The following is an 18720-nucleotide window of genomic DNA, read 5'->3' as shown; positions in this document are numbered from 1 at the left end:
TACAAAATTATGAATAAAAAATCAATACGACACACCAAGTGAACATACCAAAGCAACACCATCAACATTAGACAGCACAGCATAAGTACAAACAGTAAAACTCACCTCTTTTCCCTAATTCATTTACAGATGTAAGCATGACAGAGAGAGAAGAAGAAAATGTCACAATGCACAAAAGTATATTAGCAAACATTGTGTTAAAATACAGCTGTATGTACAAATGAATGCACAAACATATTTTTGGTGTAAAGGTGTTAAACATTTAAATGTACTCTATAGAAATGACATTGTTTAATACGCGATGTAAATGTCGGCACACCTCAGACACCTTTAGCAGTTTTTGAGTGTTTTGGCATCATTGTCTCTGCTGCCTGCATCAGCTGTCGAATGCTTAACGCCTTAAAATAGTCCCCTACCTCGCAAACAGATGTCGACAGCCGTACATTTGCTTGAAATGAGTGTCGACTCTCGCCGTGATGTCTGAACACCTTTAGATTGATCAGTTATCTTTGATTTTTTATTTAAATGTTGACGTGAGAGCGTTAGCGAGTGCTGGCCTCGTGCAGATGGGCCGTGGGCGTTGTTTTCCTCTGGCGTTACTATAAGCTGGCATTGGGACGGGTAAGCTGTCACTCGCTAACAGCTGTTGTGGCAACGCGGCGAAGGAAATGGAGAGCGAGACGGTAAATGATCACGAGTCCGCTATGAAATGATCATGCAATACCTTCTGGAGCAACGTGCAACGCCAAAAGGCCTGATGATAAACAAAGATTGATTATGCGTCAATGTGACTGCGGACTTCTTTTAACATATGTTGGGAAGGACTGGAAGATGTGCGGTATTTAAGGAATGACTGGATCAATGGTGAAAAAGTCATCTTGTCGTGTCTTTAAGTAAAAGGCAGAATGGAGTGCTGCTTGTGAGGAATATTGAATTAAAATAAATTAGAAAATAAATTCTTAGCAATGAGGAAAACAAATGAAGGTAATAGTGACTAGGTAACACGTAAAACAGCACACCACGAGCTGGTCTTCTACAGCAGTAAAAACTTCAAGCAGTAACTTGACTTTAATAAATCCTTACCCTTTATGTTATGGATGTTGACAGACAGACAGTCAGGCAAACAGACACATGCAGACAAACATGATAGATTGATAAATAGACAGAAATACAGTACATATATGTAGATTAGAAAGTATAGATAGATAGATAGATAGATAGATAGATAGATAGATAGATAGATAGATAGATAGATAGATAGATAGATAGATAGATAGATAGAGAGATAGAGAGAGAGAGAGAGAGATAGAGAGAGAGAGAGATGATAGATAGATAGATAGATAGAGAGAGAGAGAGAGAGAGAGATAGAGAGAGATGATAGATAGATAGATAGATAGATAGATAGATAGAGAGATAGAGAGAGAGAGAGAGAGAGATAGAGAGAGAGAGAGATGATAGATAGATAGATAGATAGATAGAGAGAGAGAGAGAGAGAGAGAGAGAGAGAGAGAGAGAGAGAGAGATAGAGAGAGAGAGAGAGAGATGATAGATAGATAGATAGATAGATAGATAGATAGATAGATAGATAGATAGATAGATAGATAGATAGATAGATAGACAGATAGACAGATAGACAGAAAGACAGGATAAACAGAAATTGACAGACAGGTATCGGTTAGACAGATATAAAACAGAGACAAACAGATAGAAATAGATCAGACAGAGTTTGACAGACAGACAGAGAGATTTGAATAAGATAGATAAGATATAAAGACAGGCTAGTCAGACAGACAGGTAAATATAGGTTAGATAGACAGGACACAGACAGACAGATTAATATGGATTAGATAGTATAGACAGGAGACAGATAGCTATAAAGACAGGACAGACAGACAGACGCACACATAGATAACATAGATATTATATAAAAACACATCATACAGACAGACAGACAGCTATAGATTATATAGATAAATAGGATATAACGACAGGACAGAGACTGACAGACAGATAGGGATGCGGGGAGACAGTTGGACAGACAGACAGATATAGATTAAATCGTATAGATAGGAGACAGACAGACTAGATATAGTAAATAGGATATACACACAGACAGGCTGAAGTGAGGCAGATTGTACCTCAGAGTGATGCTCGTCGTTCTGTTGTAACACTTCTATGCACAGCTCTCCTAGTCTGATCATGTCCTCCAATCTCTTCTCAGGAGACGCCTGACTGATGTCTGCTGAAATGATACATGACAAAATGTTGACGCCAAAACTAAAATCTTAACCCTGCCCGATTTACTTCCCACGAAGATCATTGAGATTTCAGTCTTCCTCTATCAATAGATTTCCAAGCTAAAAGTCAAATGCAACAGCACGTAGTGTGGTGGTAATCAGATGTATTCTGTGTGAAACCTTCGATCTGGGCGTAGTCAGTCAACTGCTGGTAATTGATGAGTGCGGCTTTTTCCAGGCACTTCTGAACGATCGTCTTCATTTCTTCGGGTGGCACTGGTGTGGTTATGTCCTTCATAAGAGCCTAAGGAACATTAGGTTATATTAAACCTTAGCTCTTGATTATCACGTTTGAATATTCTCCACATTTATGCATTTGGCATGCGTTTTTGTGACCAAAAGTATACATTTCATATCGGAATCAGTACATTTCCCATGAATGGAATCCATAAACGTGGTGTTGGTTAACACCAGACTATATGAAGCGAAAGGGTATATAATAATACTATAAAATAACTTGATGATTACAATTTCTCGGGAACAATTTTTGGAGCGTTACATTGCCAGACACCATTTATTTTTACTGCATGAAATCATTCTTTTGTGTTTCCAGATAAGAAAGTCAGTCAGATTTGGAATAACATGAAGGTCCATAAATAATAACATTCATTTGTATGTGAACTTTTCCTTTAAAAGCCTAATGTCAAACCCCATAAAATACACCAACCTATAAAATAACCTCACAGAAATGACCCAAAGGACATGCTTTATTCATTAGGCGCTGGAGGTGCAAAGCACACACAGTTAACAAGCAGACACTCACCCTTTCTAGAAGAGAAAGCGTGGCTTTAAGGGCCCCCTCTGGTCTCCCGAAGGGAAAACAGTACCTACGAGCAGAGAGACAAGGGTAGAGCGACTAAACAAACTCGAGTGGTAATTAACTGAAGGCTTGGAAGAAAAACTACTAGTAAAGTGTGAGCGCAAGCTGAAGGAGTCAATCGCGAACTGCTGTTTTTCTGCTATCATGGGATAATAATTGCGTCTTTTAAAAAGAGATGTTTTCCAAAGGCTGTTGAGAAGGGACAGGTGTCAGCTCGCATACGGACAATGCCAGGCCATGTGAATGAAGGAGAAGAGAAGTGGTTTTCACGGAGGCCTCGCACCACAGGTGTGAGAATGTCTAGAGAAAAGCCCTCGTCCCCTTTTCATGCGTGTCGGGCAAGAGGCACACTTACCGAGTGACTCAACAAGCTTTAATCAGCTTGGGTCGGGCTCTGCGGGTAAACCCTGACACGCCCCGCGCCGGCCTTGCTTCTGTCTGCTATCTATTTGCATAATCCTAGCCGTTTGTTTGCAGCTTTTGTTCGAGTGGCTTTAACAGGTTATTAGGGGCTGGTTCAACCGCAAGACCCTCTTTACCGGTGGGTCCAGAACTCTGCAGGGGACCCTGCGGGAAGTCAACTTAAAACCAGGACCTGACAGAAGGTGTTGTGAATGTTGAAACCGTACATTGAGTTGTGACACGTCAGCTGTCCGCTGGTTTTTGGTTTCGAGAGATTTCACATCTGATCTCATTTAGTGTCTATGGTAAAATTTTGTTTCATTATTATTTCAGTTTACACGGATTAATTCAATCAACCAGTCCACATTAGCATTTAAACTGGATGGCATCTAGCAAGATAATCTGTGCTTTTGATTGGATGAAGGGGGATTGACACTTTAAAGATATTAAGAACATGTCCTCCATCTCTTTTCCTTCAGATGCAATTTGTAATTTATTATTGAGAAGCACTAATACTTTTGACACACCAGTACTCTACAAAAACGTGAAAAACATATTTACGGTTCTGAATAATGCCCGACTCGATCTCAATTAAAGACTGGAAATGAAAGACAGAGCAGGCTGACAGATGTGGCAGCTTTTCTCACCTGAAATGTGTGATTTGCTTCTCCAGCAACGTCAACAATCTGCTCCTGATCTCCTCAAACTCCTCCTTCTCCTGCTCTGTAACCGTGCCCATGCCATCCGGTCTGCCAAAATAGGGAGGAAACATTCCGGTTTGTATTTGATACTTCGCTGCACCTGTTCATTCTTCAGGATTGCCCTTGAATAGAGTCCTTTAAGTATAAAAAAAATCGCCTTTTCCCGTTTCTCAAATATTCAAGAAAACAAATCTTTGACCTTTAACTGAAGCATTGACAAGTAGAAAGCCTTACACAGTAAAGAACATCTAAATATTTTTAACAAATCAGATCAAGTAACTCCAACTCGGAATAAGCCAACACACAACTGGTATGTTTACTTTAGAAAAAAACTGAAAAACAAATAAGTAAATTATATATACACACACACATTCATATTAATTCATGAAATAAAAATAATCATATATGCATATTATTATATATATTTATATTACAAATAGACAAATACGTTTGCTTTTCATTTTTAATTCAATGTATACACGCACACACACATATATATATGTCTGTGTGTAAATTGATATTTACACACATACACCAATACATTACAAAAAATTTGATTTATTATTATTTTATAACTAAATTTATTGCACATCTCGTTGGAATGCTTGATTCTGATTGGCCTGTCGTGACATTTGCAGGTTCGTTATTCTCAGATAATGCAATGTAAATCGCTTTGGATAAAAGTGTCTGCCAAATGTAAACGTAAAACCGAAAGCGGCTTTTCCTCGCGGAAGGTCTACATTTGGTAAAAATTAGCTTGTAATATTTCACATTTCATGTCCTGTTTTTTTCTCATGTGCCAAGTAGCCGTGTAATAAGCGGGATAATGTACAAGCAGCAGGCTGTTCTTGCCAAATGATCCCCTTCAATGTGATACAAGATATCACACTGTCTTGTTTCTGCGATAACAACCGGCTGCCTGTACATTATCCCTTACTTAATAAAATAACATAAAAACAAACATAAACAAAACCATAAAATCATTAAAAGAAAGAAAGCAAAGACTCAAAAATGAACAAACATAATAAAATCAAAAGCATCATGTGACCCAACATATACTTGAATTATTGTACATTTTTGTCTAATATAAATAAATCCAATACTTGTCACACAAAAACTGAACAATCAAGTGTAGCCAGCATACAGTATGTTCACCCAATTACACTTCTAAGGTAATCGTTTTAGTTCTAAGTCACCAACAATAGGCAAAGAAGTTGGAGGGCATTGTGTCCTGCTATCCAAACCATCCATACATTCTGAATGGCACAGATTAGCAGTGTAGAAAAAGCTCTTTCCCTCACATGCAGAGGTAAAGGCAACTTGTAAACCTGTCTGTTCTTCAAATCCCTCTCTCCATTAAACAAAATCCGTCTTTTCTTTTTGAAAAGAGCCCGCTAATCCCAAGAGAACACAATGAGTTGGTGTGAAAAGTGCCAGAAGATGTGTGTGTGTGTGTGTGGGGGGGGTAAAAGAGAGACCAGCGCTTACAAATCTCTGTATTATAGTAAAGGCTAAGGAGTGTATAAACTCATCATCGACCCTTTAATCTCTGTGCCTTTGTCTGTGGTACTGCTAAGGCTCATTACTTCTATAGGAAGTCCTCTTAGTTTAACGGCTCCTAACAAGAGGCCTGGGAATTAAACTGTTAGCACAGGGGGAAATCACTCTTGTTAACAGTCCATGTAGTTCATGCTTGGCTGTCGGAACTTGGTCGAACTCTAGACTACGCAAGGCTTACAGCTTTAGTCGATAATTAGGTCTCTCTCGATTCACAAATCCTCCTAGTGACTGGACTAGGCATGGGCCAGAAACCAGTTTCAAGGTATACCGCGGTTAAAAGGTGAAGCTTTCAAAACCACTAAAATTGTTTGTGATATCGTTTCTAAGGTATGAGCTGTGTTAACAGCTAAATAAATAATTTAATTATGTAATTCAATGTTTGAAGTTTATGTCTATAATACTATATTGCTTTATTTTGACCTGACACGCATGTTCTATATGTTGGTTCAAAATGAAATGTATTGTGTCCAGTTGAAAAGTCGTTTTTTTATACGCAGACATTTGGAAATAGCACATTTTAGTGATGTTAAGGTTAATATACCGCCAAAATCTCATACCGGCCCATGCCTAGACTGGACTAATGTTAAACAAACCCATCAATCCTTGAAACACATCCAAGTTCACCTTACATAATACATCACTTTGCTAGTAGCGCTCCTGAGGCTTTTTCACAGCATCACTATTATTATTATTGTTTAACGTTGGCTTAACCAACGATGAAAAATTATGGGAATGTCTATCTGTGCCAACCTGTTAGTTAACCACAACAGCAACAAAATAAAACTGCCGTCCAATAACAAATGGGGGTTGATGCCAGATCACATCAAGACCCCATGGACAAGTCGGAAGTGACAATCTAAAAGGTGACACCCTGGATGTATGTCATGTTTACAGTATGAGGAACTGAGCGTGCACGCTTAAAGACTCTTGTCACATGGGCAGCCGAGCATGATGGACAGGTGAGAGAGAAGGCTCGGAGCGAGACTGACAGGTGAGAAAGAGGTTAGCTCGCGATCGCCGTTCTGACTATCACTCTGAACGATGGCACATCGTTGTCAGGACGCGCTCAAGTTCATCCAGGACACAAAGCCTCATCTGTCCGACTCCTCTCGTATACTTGCTTGCAAGTCTTCGGCCTATACGAGCTCAGGGTGCATCTGTCATTCAAACATAGTCGACGGAGAATGAAACGTGCCACAAGGTTGACAAACGTGTCTTTGAGGTAGTCTGTTAAAATACCCTTCACTGCTCATAAGACGTAGCACTGTCACCTCAAATCAGCACAGACTTGTATTTCTGCTGGAAAGACTTTTTGAGATTTGACAACAGGGTTCTGGAAGAAAAAACGTCTTTCTGGACTGAGCTTCTACAAAATGATGATACAATAACATGTACATTGAATGAATACAAATTGCAAGTTAAATCAATTTTTCACAATTACATCACTCTGCTTCTGTTTCCACTGTGTGTAAAGCTGGTTTCAACAAAGCAACAATGTGAAAAGATCTATACACTTGAATATATAACATAAATTTTTCTTAAATATCATAAGCTTTCCTGTAACTCAGTGGTTAAAGCATGGCGCTAGCAACACCAAGGTCATGGGTTCGTCCCAGGGGACTGCACATGCTCAGATACAAATGTAAAGTATCATGCATTGTAAGTCCCTTTGGGATAAAAGTGTCTGCTAAATGTAAATGTATAAATCCCCTCTATGCAGTCTTTATAGACCTCTTCGGATGACGTAAACAGTGCTGGTCCTGAAGAACTTCCTGTTTCAGTTCTTTAACACTACACAAACATTTAAACAAAATTCAACCAACTGAATATTTATAATGTCAAACAAATATCTATAAGATGTAATTATATATGTAAGATAAATATATAAACAAATAACATTTGAAACAGGCCTCTGGACCAGTGTTTACATCTTGCGTAGTGGTCTATAGGCTCGGCTGCTCTGAACGGTCATAAAAAGCTACTCGTGCCAATTTCCTCGTTTGTAACTAGTGGATTAGCTGGAGAGGCTAATCATTACTCTCCCTAATTGACTAAATTGGCCATCAAAGAGACGGAGCACATCTGTGTATATTTAACATAAAATAAGTCAATTGGCGGGTGATTTGAGGTAAGTGGAAAGTGAAAGCCTTTCAACGGCACAGTCTCCAAGCTGAACACAAAAGACTCAATAAGTGCACAGGAGAAACTGGCATGCCGAGCTTCTCTTTGCCGATGCGGAGTAGTTTCATAATTAACTGCCATCAATAATATACATCATCAATAAAATGAAATCCTCAGAGGTCTTTTCAAAGATGTTATCTTGAACTGTAATAGAAGCACAAACGGACAGCTTAACTAGGGTTTAATTGCTTTGCGTTAGGAGATAATGGAGAGGCTTTAATTAATTTGCCAAGCATTCGCTCACACTCTCTATGACTGATGCTGGAACATGGCTGCCACGCTGAGCTGAGCCTCCCCAATGATTAAAGAATTTCTTCTGTTTTCTACTTCCTTTTGTCTGGCCACCCATTATGCTCGTAATAATGATGCAAAGAAATGTTTTTTTCTCTCTTATTGTGATCTAGCAAACATCTGAGACTTTTCATGGTTTTGACACAAATGAAATCCTTGATTTCAAACACTTAGCACGTCCGGTTTCAAAATGCACAACCTCCAGGAAAAGTTTACCTGCTGATTGCAAGGAAATAATTTGTTAAAGGGATACTCCACTCAAATAAATGTATTCTGTCATGAACCCCCCCAAGTCGTTCCAAACATGTATCAATTTCTTTGTTCTCTTAAACACAAAGTGTCAGCAACTGACAGTTATGGGACACCACTGACAACCATAGTGGGACACATTTAAATGGTAGTCAAAGGTGAATTAAAACCGTTTGCTCTACAACATTCTTCAAAATATCTTATTTTGTGTCCTACTATGGTAGTCAATACTTTTCCAGAAATGTCATTTGCTAACATTCTACCAAATATCTTTGTTTGTGTTCATAAGAACAAATAAACTTATACACGTTTGGAACAACTTGAGGGTGAGTAAATGATGACAGAATGTTAATTTTTGGGTGAAGTTTCCCCTTTAAATAGCTCAAAGGTTTTTATGAGTAACTGTTTGTTACAGTTTGTTGAGATGGGAGTGTTCTCAATTAATGTTCTCAAAATGCTCTTAAATAAAATTCATAAACTATGTTTACAAGACATTGGGAATATGCCTTAAATGTAGGCTATACAGTATTTACACTAATGTAAAGTTTATATTCATATTGAGGAAATAAACCTATTACCTATTAGACTAATCTTTGAGTTTTCTTTACAATCCTTCACTGGTTATGTAACTGCCACAAAACAGTTACTGTACTTGCGTAACAAATAGATTGTTATGTTTGAAGTTATTCTGATGTTAGTCTTTGCAAGACTCTGACACAGAAACTGTGAATTTATATGTTGATTTCATTGATTATTATTTATTACTAATAAAAATCAAGGTTTTCACAATTGTGGTCTGGAAAAATGTCTGTAAATTAAAACATCAAACATATCGAGGGAATGAGCGGTTTAAACAGAGTTTAACTGGGGAGTCCTTTTGTGGTTTTATAAAGTCGATTGTACTGTATGAACAGTACAGAAAATATTATTTCATGACAAATATTCTTTAGTGCAGTGGTTGCACTTTGGCTAATGTCGGACATAGCAAAAGGGGGCGGGCTTTGCGAAGGGTTAATTGCGACAATACCATTGCCACGCCACTGTACTCAACCATTGGGCCAGTGAGTGGTTTCTCCCTTAAAAAATTTAACTATGCTTTAGTTAAAATCAAAACAAAACCGTCAAAGGATCCAAAATCCCATCAATAACATGTGGGTCAAAAGTGTCCAGAGTGTAATGATTTAGGTAAAATTGCAGATTATTTAAAGTATTCATCTTTATGCGAGTTAAAGTTGAATACCTTACATTTTGTGCAAAATTGTATCAGCTCGAAAACATCAGCTTTTCATGTCTTTGTTAAAGCTGCAGGTATAGTCTGCCCGTCCGCGTTCGTGTGCCATCCAAATGACACAATTTTCATCATCAGAAGGGTCAGGGCACACCCCGTCCGTGTGCAGCCCAAATATTTAGACTGTGCGGACGAAACGTGTACAACAGCGCATGCGTGAAAAAGTTTTAAGAGTCCACAGGAAGCTGTGCGGACGTGTTTGTAAGCATTTTAGATTGTTTAAGATCTCAGATTTAAGATCATCAATCTCATCACAAATGCAGACCAGAAGAGAGGACAGTGAGTTTTTGAGGATGTTCTCATACCGGTTTCCGTGGACGTGTGATGCGCAGAAGGCGTAGCTGTAGTGTAGGAGGGTGGGATCCACCAGAGCGTTGTTATCTGAAAAATCCATCAGGTCTCGCAGGTAGCAGATGTGACGATGGCAGCCCCTCACCCCGTATCGAGCACAGTACTCGTCCAGAACAAACACCTGGCCTGGGCTGAACCAACCCTGTGCACACAGCAACTACTATTATGCTCTTGACAATATATATCAATACTAGGGGTTCATTTCCGAAATCAGAGGTTACTGGAGTCATAAGGAGGCAGATTGCATAAAGACAAAAAAAAGAGATTAATAGAGAAAGACAGAAAGAGACAGAGAGCTATGACATGTCCACTGAATCAATCAAGTTATCAGCATTACAGTATCAATTTAACAGTTACTGGGGTGGAGTGATATAAAACAGTAAAGCTTCCAAGTGTTATTCTGGTCACATCATCCATGCACTCTTGGAACACCTGACGAACCAATGAGATTTAAACAGGCCAAATATACCTGTAAATCCTACCTGTCATGACACTCCCTACATTGCCTTCTCTTATAGACGGTTTCAGCAGCAACAACATAAACGTTATGTGGACCAAGCATAACTTTCGGTAGACCTCCCCAAAGAATCAACTGTTAAATAGTTTTATTTTAATGTAATACAATTTGTATACCATTAAATATTAAAGATGGGGTAACGTACATTTCATGCACTTTATCTTCTTTACACTGTGAAAAGTGGAGGCTTCTCATGCTTAATAAGGTCAACTTGTTAAAAAACTATTTCGTAAAAGGGATCCTACTGTATTCCTTTTATTTATTCATTTCTCTCTGAAAAGCAAGGTGTAAGCTGCCATCACCAACTCGTCTTTTACAGAAATAATCACACAGCTGTATCTCTATCTTATAAATGTGATCAAACTAAATACTCCTCGAAGATTCAACGTATGCAATACTACTTTATAGGTTCTCAAGATTAATATGGGATCGGCAGAAACTGCGTGTGTTACCCCATCTTTGATATGGTTAGTGTAGATAAAATAAAAAATATAGCTCAAATATAGACAAGCAGTCATTACGGGGTCAAGCCCTACAAGGGCCAAAGGGAAATACATGTGGTCATGTCTGATGAGTTTCTCAAACTAAAATGTAGGAAAATGTACTAAAAACACCAAAGTACTAAAGGAAATTGATTGCTAAAACTTTCGCCTCTATGACACGATGTTTATTCTATGCATAAAATCGCACCTTACTTTACATGCATTTTTTATGTGGGTTCAAGTCTGACTGACAATTTCTTAAAAGCTCAACTTATTAAAGCTTACCATGGTTTAACAGTTTGAACAATATTTAAATGTACCTGCTTAAAACGGTTTATTTTTAACCATACAAAGTGACAGACTACAGCTTTAAACACGAAACAGTTTAAGCTTTAACTATTACATCACATACTACTTTGTGCTACTGTATCTCAAATGTTCTGTAACAGGGCCAAAAGCAACAATAACCACAATAAACAGTGAAAAAAACTTTTTAAAACGCTGTTGCCTTTGCACTGACCCCTCATAAACCTCCTGTTCAGCGCATGAAGTGATGACACTTCCAAAGACATTTTGTTTCTTGACAAAAACTGCGCTGCACTAATTGAACATGAAGTGTCTGATTTCAGCACGCCTCTCATTTCACGCCAAGATGCACACACACACACACATAAGAAAAAACTGCAGCGTGCATGAAGAGCTCTTCCAAAAAATATTGCTCAAAACACTCCGTCTATTTCCAACATTTAAACAAACGAGTACAAGGTTAAGTGCAAACAATTAATTCATAGGCAGAAAAGTCACACATAATATGGGCGGGTGGAGATCGCCGTGAGGCTACTGTTGCATTCATTAGCTCATTCATCCTTCACATAATAACTAAATTAGGCATGAATCTTACAAACCTAATTAAGACGCCTCCTCTGAAGGAACGCTAGCAAATTAACACTTTGACGAGGCCGCTCGCCCACGACGGTGCGCGGGGCCACGAGTCAGGAGAACTGTGATGCGTCTCAGACGTTACAGGGAGACCAGCAGTCACGAGGGATTGAGGCGTGGGGCTCTGAGAGGCTGCAGAGATACGGAGACCTTCCAACCTTCTTGCAGTGGTAGAAACAGAAACCTTCATTAAAGACTAACTGATGCAGAGAGCGGTCGAACGGTGTACGATTTGAACAAAGCCGATACGTGGCGTATTTTGAGTTATGCGCACTTGATATCTCCTGTCGTTGCCTAATCTACGGCCTGTCCTTCTTGAAATGCACCTGTCTCTTTATAAAGTTCAGGCTGACCTGTGCAAATTGCTACTCATGTTTCTCAAAGCTGTGGTTAAGGACTTATATTACTGCGGGATCTCTTTAAAGCCCTTCAATATTTACAGATACTGTATGCATGTACGTGACATATGTTGAGCTAAATGACCCAACCTGGCAACCTCAATGAAATTTAAAAATATTGTGTGAAACTGAATTTTGAATGTTTTCCATTGCCAAGCTACTTATAACGTAATATATACAGTATATACGTACTACATATATTAAGAGAGTGTAGTTTTCTACAATAATGCCAGACATACAAAAACACACAAATTTATAAATTTCAACTGATGCATTTGTTGCTTTATTTTTGCAATACTGCAATATTTTACTCTTTTTTGCAGCTTGTGAAGTTAAAAGTTAATAAACAGTTTAACTTCATTGTTAAAATATTTTTAATATTGGTCATGTAAGCAATTCAGGTCAAATGTATCCCAAATATATCCCATAGAAAACATGAGCCAGATTTTCAAATGTATTGTCAGGTGTGAAAAAATGTGATGTTGAATATTTCAAGAAATATTTCACACATCAAGCCACCGAAATGACACATTAAGTAAACTTCAATGCATGCTTAAGCATAAATGTTCAGTATATATAAAATAAGGTCTAGTGGTTGGTAAGCGATATTAAAATTTCACTTTTCATTGGCAAAAAACTAACGTTGGACCCTGTTTCTATCCCTTCTTTATCATTCCCTGGCAACCACTACCCATCTTTAAACTTTTCCCATCAATTTTCATGATTTTCTCTCCCCATTCGTCTCTTCTTTGTCACAATCCTTCTTTTTCCGTGCTGGTCAGATCTATTAATATTGCACCATTCAGGGCTGAGGCACGGTGGCCCAGCGCCGAGCCGAGTGCCACAAGATGTTCCACTCTGGCAAACAGATGGCCTGCTCGTGTCTTGGCTCCTAGCGCTCAATTAACCACTAACGACCGACTGAGACGGCAGCGGAATCGTCCTAGTGAACACGGCCCAGTCTGGCTATCTGAGATGGGGGTGGAGGGAGATAAATAAATAAATAAAGTAAACACACACACAGAGAACGAGAGGCGGACCGTAAAGCCTTGGTTATGGCAATTTTATATTTTGGCTTGGTCTGTTCCTAACTGATTAAATTTGCTAAGGAAAAAATACTAATGAGGAATTTCAAAAATCAAGTTGGTGCGAAGACCTAACAATATGTATTTTTCAGCAAAAAAAAAAGCTTTATTTGTTTATAATGTCACTGTTTGGTGGAAACCGTGGGTGTCCGTATTTTATCACTTTTTGTTTCTTTTTTCGATAAATTACTATTGGTCACCCTTTAAATTTGTTTGTGGGTTTTTCAAATATTTAACCAATGAAAAGTATATCACAGCTGTCCTTCTGAAAACGCCATCTTTCCTATTTTATTTTTTTTGCCATAAATTATTATTATTAATAACACATTTGGTTTGTCGCTTGGTTTTGAAAATATTTAACCAAATAAAAGTATTAAAAGGGCTTGTTTACTTGACAGCACAGTTTTTAATAAGCAATGTTTACCTTTTCTGAAAAACAGCGAATTTGGACATCCGAGTTTCAGAAGGATATGAGTTTTTCAAACTTTTGTTTATATATCTTTTACAATTTATTTAATTTCCTGAAAGTAGCAGTTTTAGAGATACCATGTTTCAGTTACTGTAGAATTACAAAGTATTGGTGTCACAATATATCAGTACTGGCAATAACCGGGATATTAAAAGTTATCGATTAAAACGGTTATCAATGCTGTGTTAATTCTACACATGCATTCAGTCGCATTATTTCGTATCTTTCTGACATTCAGTCTTATCCTTACATTTGAATTCAAAGTGTGATTTAAATACATAAAATAAACAAAATTAAAGATGAATTTAACTGAGACTTTGAATAAGTATCATGATAATATCTGCACCACGAAATGCGGCTTGCCACTATAACCGTGAAGTTAAAATCTGACACCTTGACAGCCCTAGTAAAAAGATAATCTTTTAAAAATCAATCAAAATTCAAGTAAAAAATGTAAGTGCACACCTGAGACAAAGACTCATGATGACTCATTATATATTATGAATACCCCCGAAAAACGTTCCAAAAATGATTCACTATATCGAGGAAGCCAGCTAATATGTTCTAAGGTTAAAAACACCAGGCAATCTTGTTAACTTGCTCATATCTTTCTTCTGCCTAATTGGGTCGAGGGCTAAATTGCTCCATTTCCATCAGTACCTGACAGTAATCAAAAGCTTTTTATGGCTCATTTGGAGGCCACTATGGCTTGTTAATAAAGGCTTATTAGCAAGGCAAACATGGTGGACTGTGTGTGTGTGTTACGGATAGTGTGTGTGATTATAAAATGACGGGTAAAGGGAACGCAAGTAATTACATTATGGTTGGAGCATGGCTGGTCATCACTGGCACTAATTTGCTGATTTGATTGCCAAAAAAAGAAAGTATTTCAAGATGATCTGAGTCACATTGTGCTGACACACACACACAGAAAATCCAATAATTCCAGCGTACACATTCCCCACAGTCAGAGAAAAATCCAAATATTGGTTTTTGAATCAACTCACTGAGCCTAATCCCAGTATCAGATGACAGCTGATCCAAAAAGTTGTGCTTTATGTGGCCGTACGTGCACGACAGCACTGCTTATTGATTTTCCCCCAAGCTACATTTATTGACTGTGAGGTTTTTTTGGGGGGGGGGTGATCTTAAAGGTCTGAGACTTTTAATTTCTGTTATCACATAGAAATCAACAAATGCGCTTGGATGTTCAGAATTTATCAGTAGATTGCAATCTATGATACACATTTTGCAGCAAATCGAACTGTATGCATGCAGTGTTCTGAAACTCCCGTTTGATTCTGAGAAAACAGGCCCGCTCCCTCACAGATGGCATTATCCCAGAAAGCCTGGGAAAGGCAGCACATTCAGGTGGCTTTTGTGGCTCTCTCGCAGAAGCCTGAACAAAGACTGGGGAGCCTTCACAAAGAGCCGAACACAGACAGAGTCATTCAGCAACTGAATAGATAACATAAGGTGCTCGCTCAAAGCAGGTACGGAAGGACAATAGGGACAAAAAGAAAAAGCGTTTGAGGTTGTTAACGCTAACCCGCAAAGAATTACAAAGTATGTACAACGCAAATTCAAAATCAACACCGTTTGGGGCCTCCACTTGTGTTCTAGGAGCTTTTACACACAAATCTATCTCACTACTAGGCCAATTTTATGCGACAAAAACATACTAACTCGGTTCTCAGCAGGAATCTTTTATCATTGGGAGTAAATGGAGGAGACGCATGCAATCGGATGCTTTTCCTATTTGGGTTGTATTGATTGGAAGCATTTATTCCCGTCTTACCCACAAGCCCTCACTCAGCCGGAGGGCCACATCCCTCTGCTTTGGACGTATAAATCCCGCCTCTATTTAGCACTCTCATAAACACATCACACACACAGACTCATTGAAAAGAGGTTGCCACAATGTATCGGATCCAAACCAAGCGCTTCCAACTCACTTGTTGTTCGATTGAAATGTCATGATCAGTTTAAACTTAAAGCGCATGATTCCCACTCACTCCTCCTCGATCACACACATGCGTTCGCACGCTCTCGGCTCACCAGGCAGGAAAAGGAGTCGTTCATGCGATGCGTGAGCGTGTTTTTCTGCAGGATGCGGAACAGGCTGGCGTGGTCGAAGTTGCAGGGCACGGCGGAAATGAGCTCCTCCACTCCTTGTCTCTGTGTCCTCTCCAGACCTGAGCCAAAAACACACGCAGTAAGACGTCTGGCACGCGCTGGCACACACAACCGAACCCCATTACCATCGTGTGAAATGACCAGTTAATAGCAGCATTTAGAGAACTAACCCTTATTTAGATCAAGGAAATGATTTGATAGTTTTAAACATAGCATTCTGTGATTATTTGAAACGAATATTTGATAACATGCCCAGACCAGTTTGCTTGAAAAAAAAGGGTAACAGTATATTTTTGAATATTTAGCAGTCCTGTTTAGATTCCATGAATATTATGAGAAGGTGGCGGGGAAGTGTGGTTCACACCTTGAGCAGCGCTTGAAAGACGCAAGTCTGTGTTTGGTTACACGGCCCCGTCTTCGCGCGTGCCTCTAGTGTTTGTATTTCACCTCTTTTGGCCAAAGCTACACTGTGAAACTCAGTTTTGCAATGTTTCAGCTGCAAACGCTCGAAACTGGCAGTCTTTCTGAAACGTTAGAAAAGCGTGGTTGTAAACTGCTGTAAAATATTAGCACGCTGGCATAAATACACCCAACGCGTGTGCGCACACCCGCAGATACACGTCTTGGATTTGTCAGTTGAGCACCTCTTGCTTTCAAACCTGTGTTATAAATAAAATGCCAAAGTAGCCAAAAACAAATCGAATGCCCTTCGCTTATCTACCCGATCTGAATGCTCTGATCTTTACGGTGCAAGAGGGAAAAAATAACGCATGACGTTTGAGCACTTAAAGCGATTTTCAGTGGCTTGTGTTTTAAAGTGTTTGACCTTGATTCAAAAGTGTGCAAGGTAATGAGAGCATCAAATTTAGGACAATTAATCGCGATCTGGAGCATTTTCCAGACTTTTCCACATGAGAACCAGGCTGATGGGTGTAGATGATAAAGAAAAGAAATACACACGCAGACATGTTGATGCGGAGAGGGCAGCAGGTCAGGGCGAGTCACGAAAAGATAAAGAGGAAGAAATGCAAGAAAAACGCTAAAAGTGTGTCCGAGTTCATTTCCAGTCCTTTCAAAACGGGCTAATGGGAGCTCCCTGAAAAGCCTAACACTTGCTTGCGGCATGTTGAGAGCCCACATATGCGAAGCGAGGGCCTTCACTTCACGAAGACCACAAAAGACCAAGGCTTTTGAGGCACGTCCCCTGACGCCTCCGTGGCCGGCGGCACCTTCTTGAGACGAGCATTAGCGATTGCTTTTATTAACGCTGCCATTTTTGGCATGCCGATGACTTTGCGGACAGCTTTTATTGATGGTGAAAAACCCCATTCGAGCCTGGAAGCGGTGTGGGCATTTGTCGGTCCCCCCCGAACCGTGTTAGGTGAGCAGGATTACAATCCTCCAATCTCGGCACTCACTTGCTCTCGGGCCAACAAAAGTGCCCATCCTAGACGGTCCATTGTCCGGCCTTTTAATTTCATCTAGGTCATTTTACATTCGTTATTACAGGCTCCTTAATGTCTTCTGGCGAAATGACTGGATCCAAAAAGACATGGTGGGTGGAAGGATGATAGAAAAGAGACAAAAGGAGTTATAGATTAAAAGCGCTAATAAAAAGGAGCGAAGCGTGTTATTGATTCTCAGGGCGCAAGCTTGACGAATCAGGTTTGACAGAAGCAGCACATTGATCCGTGTCAACTTTAAGTTTCAGCAATTATCCATGGACAAGTGGACGAAGTCCAGCTCAGAGGGAGGGGGGGTGTCGCCTTTAATCCTGGCTGAAGGCAGCGGGAACGCACCTCGTGCTTCCCGATCCGGAGGAGGAGGCCATCTCCTGTTTGCGTCTTTATGGTGGCAGTCACATCCATCTGACATCTCTCTCCAAGGTGGACGGTGGCTTTATGACAGGTATCAACGCGGTGGCGGGGGCAAAATCACAGGTACTTGATTTTGGGCGCTTCGAGCTAAACCAGCCGGAGCCGGGAAGATTAATGAGGCAGGACAGCGCATCGGTGTTCCATCACGCTCCGATATGAAGCTCAAGCCTCTGTCTGGGTGTACTGTTGAGAGTAAAGCGGTACGACAGCTCAGTGTTCGTGCAGTGAAAGCGTTGAGCATGCAGACAGCCTAACACTTACATACTTCAATCAATGGTTGAAAATCAATGACAATAACTTCATCAACTTTGTAGACTGTGAAAAGTTGATTGAGATTTTTGGGTTTTAGCTGAATTTGTTTCATTAAATGAAAGACATTTATTAAATTCCCTTTTAATGCATGATAAAAATATATTTTTTAAAAGACTGCTAAAGAATTCATTTTTAATTGCTCACATACCTGGGTAAACAGTGACCAATGATATTTCAGCCGTAAGGACAGACATTTATAAAGACATCGCTGTTTTCATGATCCAACAAACAGGCACTTTAAGTATTCTCCTTGTCTTTCACTACATACAGAACATTCATTTTTACGTCCTGAAAGAGAAGCCTTTAGCATGAAAGCAAAGAGCTATGGAAAAATAGGAAAAACCTATACATACCGCAAGAGGCTT

The 18720-nt window shown here is 39.4% G+C and overlaps 1 protein-coding gene across 8 annotated transcripts in view; it reads right to left on the bottom strand.

Moving 5' to 3' along the window:
* Positions 1-18720, bottom strand: part of cadps2 (Ca++-dependent secretion activator 2) — a 96159-nt gene that overhangs the window by 21066 nt on the left and 56373 nt on the right. For 4 of the 8 annotated variants that reach the window (XR_013786277.1, XR_013786278.1, XM_079450233.1 and 1 more), the window contains exons 12-17: positions 16089-16225; positions 10095-10282; positions 4167-4268; positions 3061-3124; positions 2418-2541; positions 2139-2242 (exon numbers count right to left, since the gene is read on the bottom strand). Coding sequence is in view for 6 of the 8 variants with exons in the window: in XM_079450233.1 (XP_079306359.1) it covers positions 2139-2242; positions 2418-2541; positions 3061-3124; positions 4167-4268; positions 10095-10282; positions 16089-16225 (719 nt within the window). In the remaining 2 variants the exon portion in view is untranslated. The remainder of the gene's footprint in view (positions 1-2138; positions 2243-2417; positions 2542-3060; positions 3125-4166; positions 4269-10094; positions 10283-16088; positions 16226-18720) is intronic. The other 4 variants (XM_079450235.1, XM_079450234.1, XM_079450236.1 and 1 more) reach the window with 1 other exon arrangement.

This window comes from Barbatula barbatula (genome assembly GCF_947034865.1).
Source record: "Barbatula barbatula genome assembly, chromosome: 25".
Classification (NCBI taxonomy): Eukaryota; Metazoa; Chordata; class Actinopteri; order Cypriniformes; family Nemacheilidae; genus Barbatula; species Barbatula barbatula.
The sequence above is the reverse complement of the archived record's forward strand: the minus strand, read 5'-3'. Positions and strand labels throughout refer to the sequence as shown.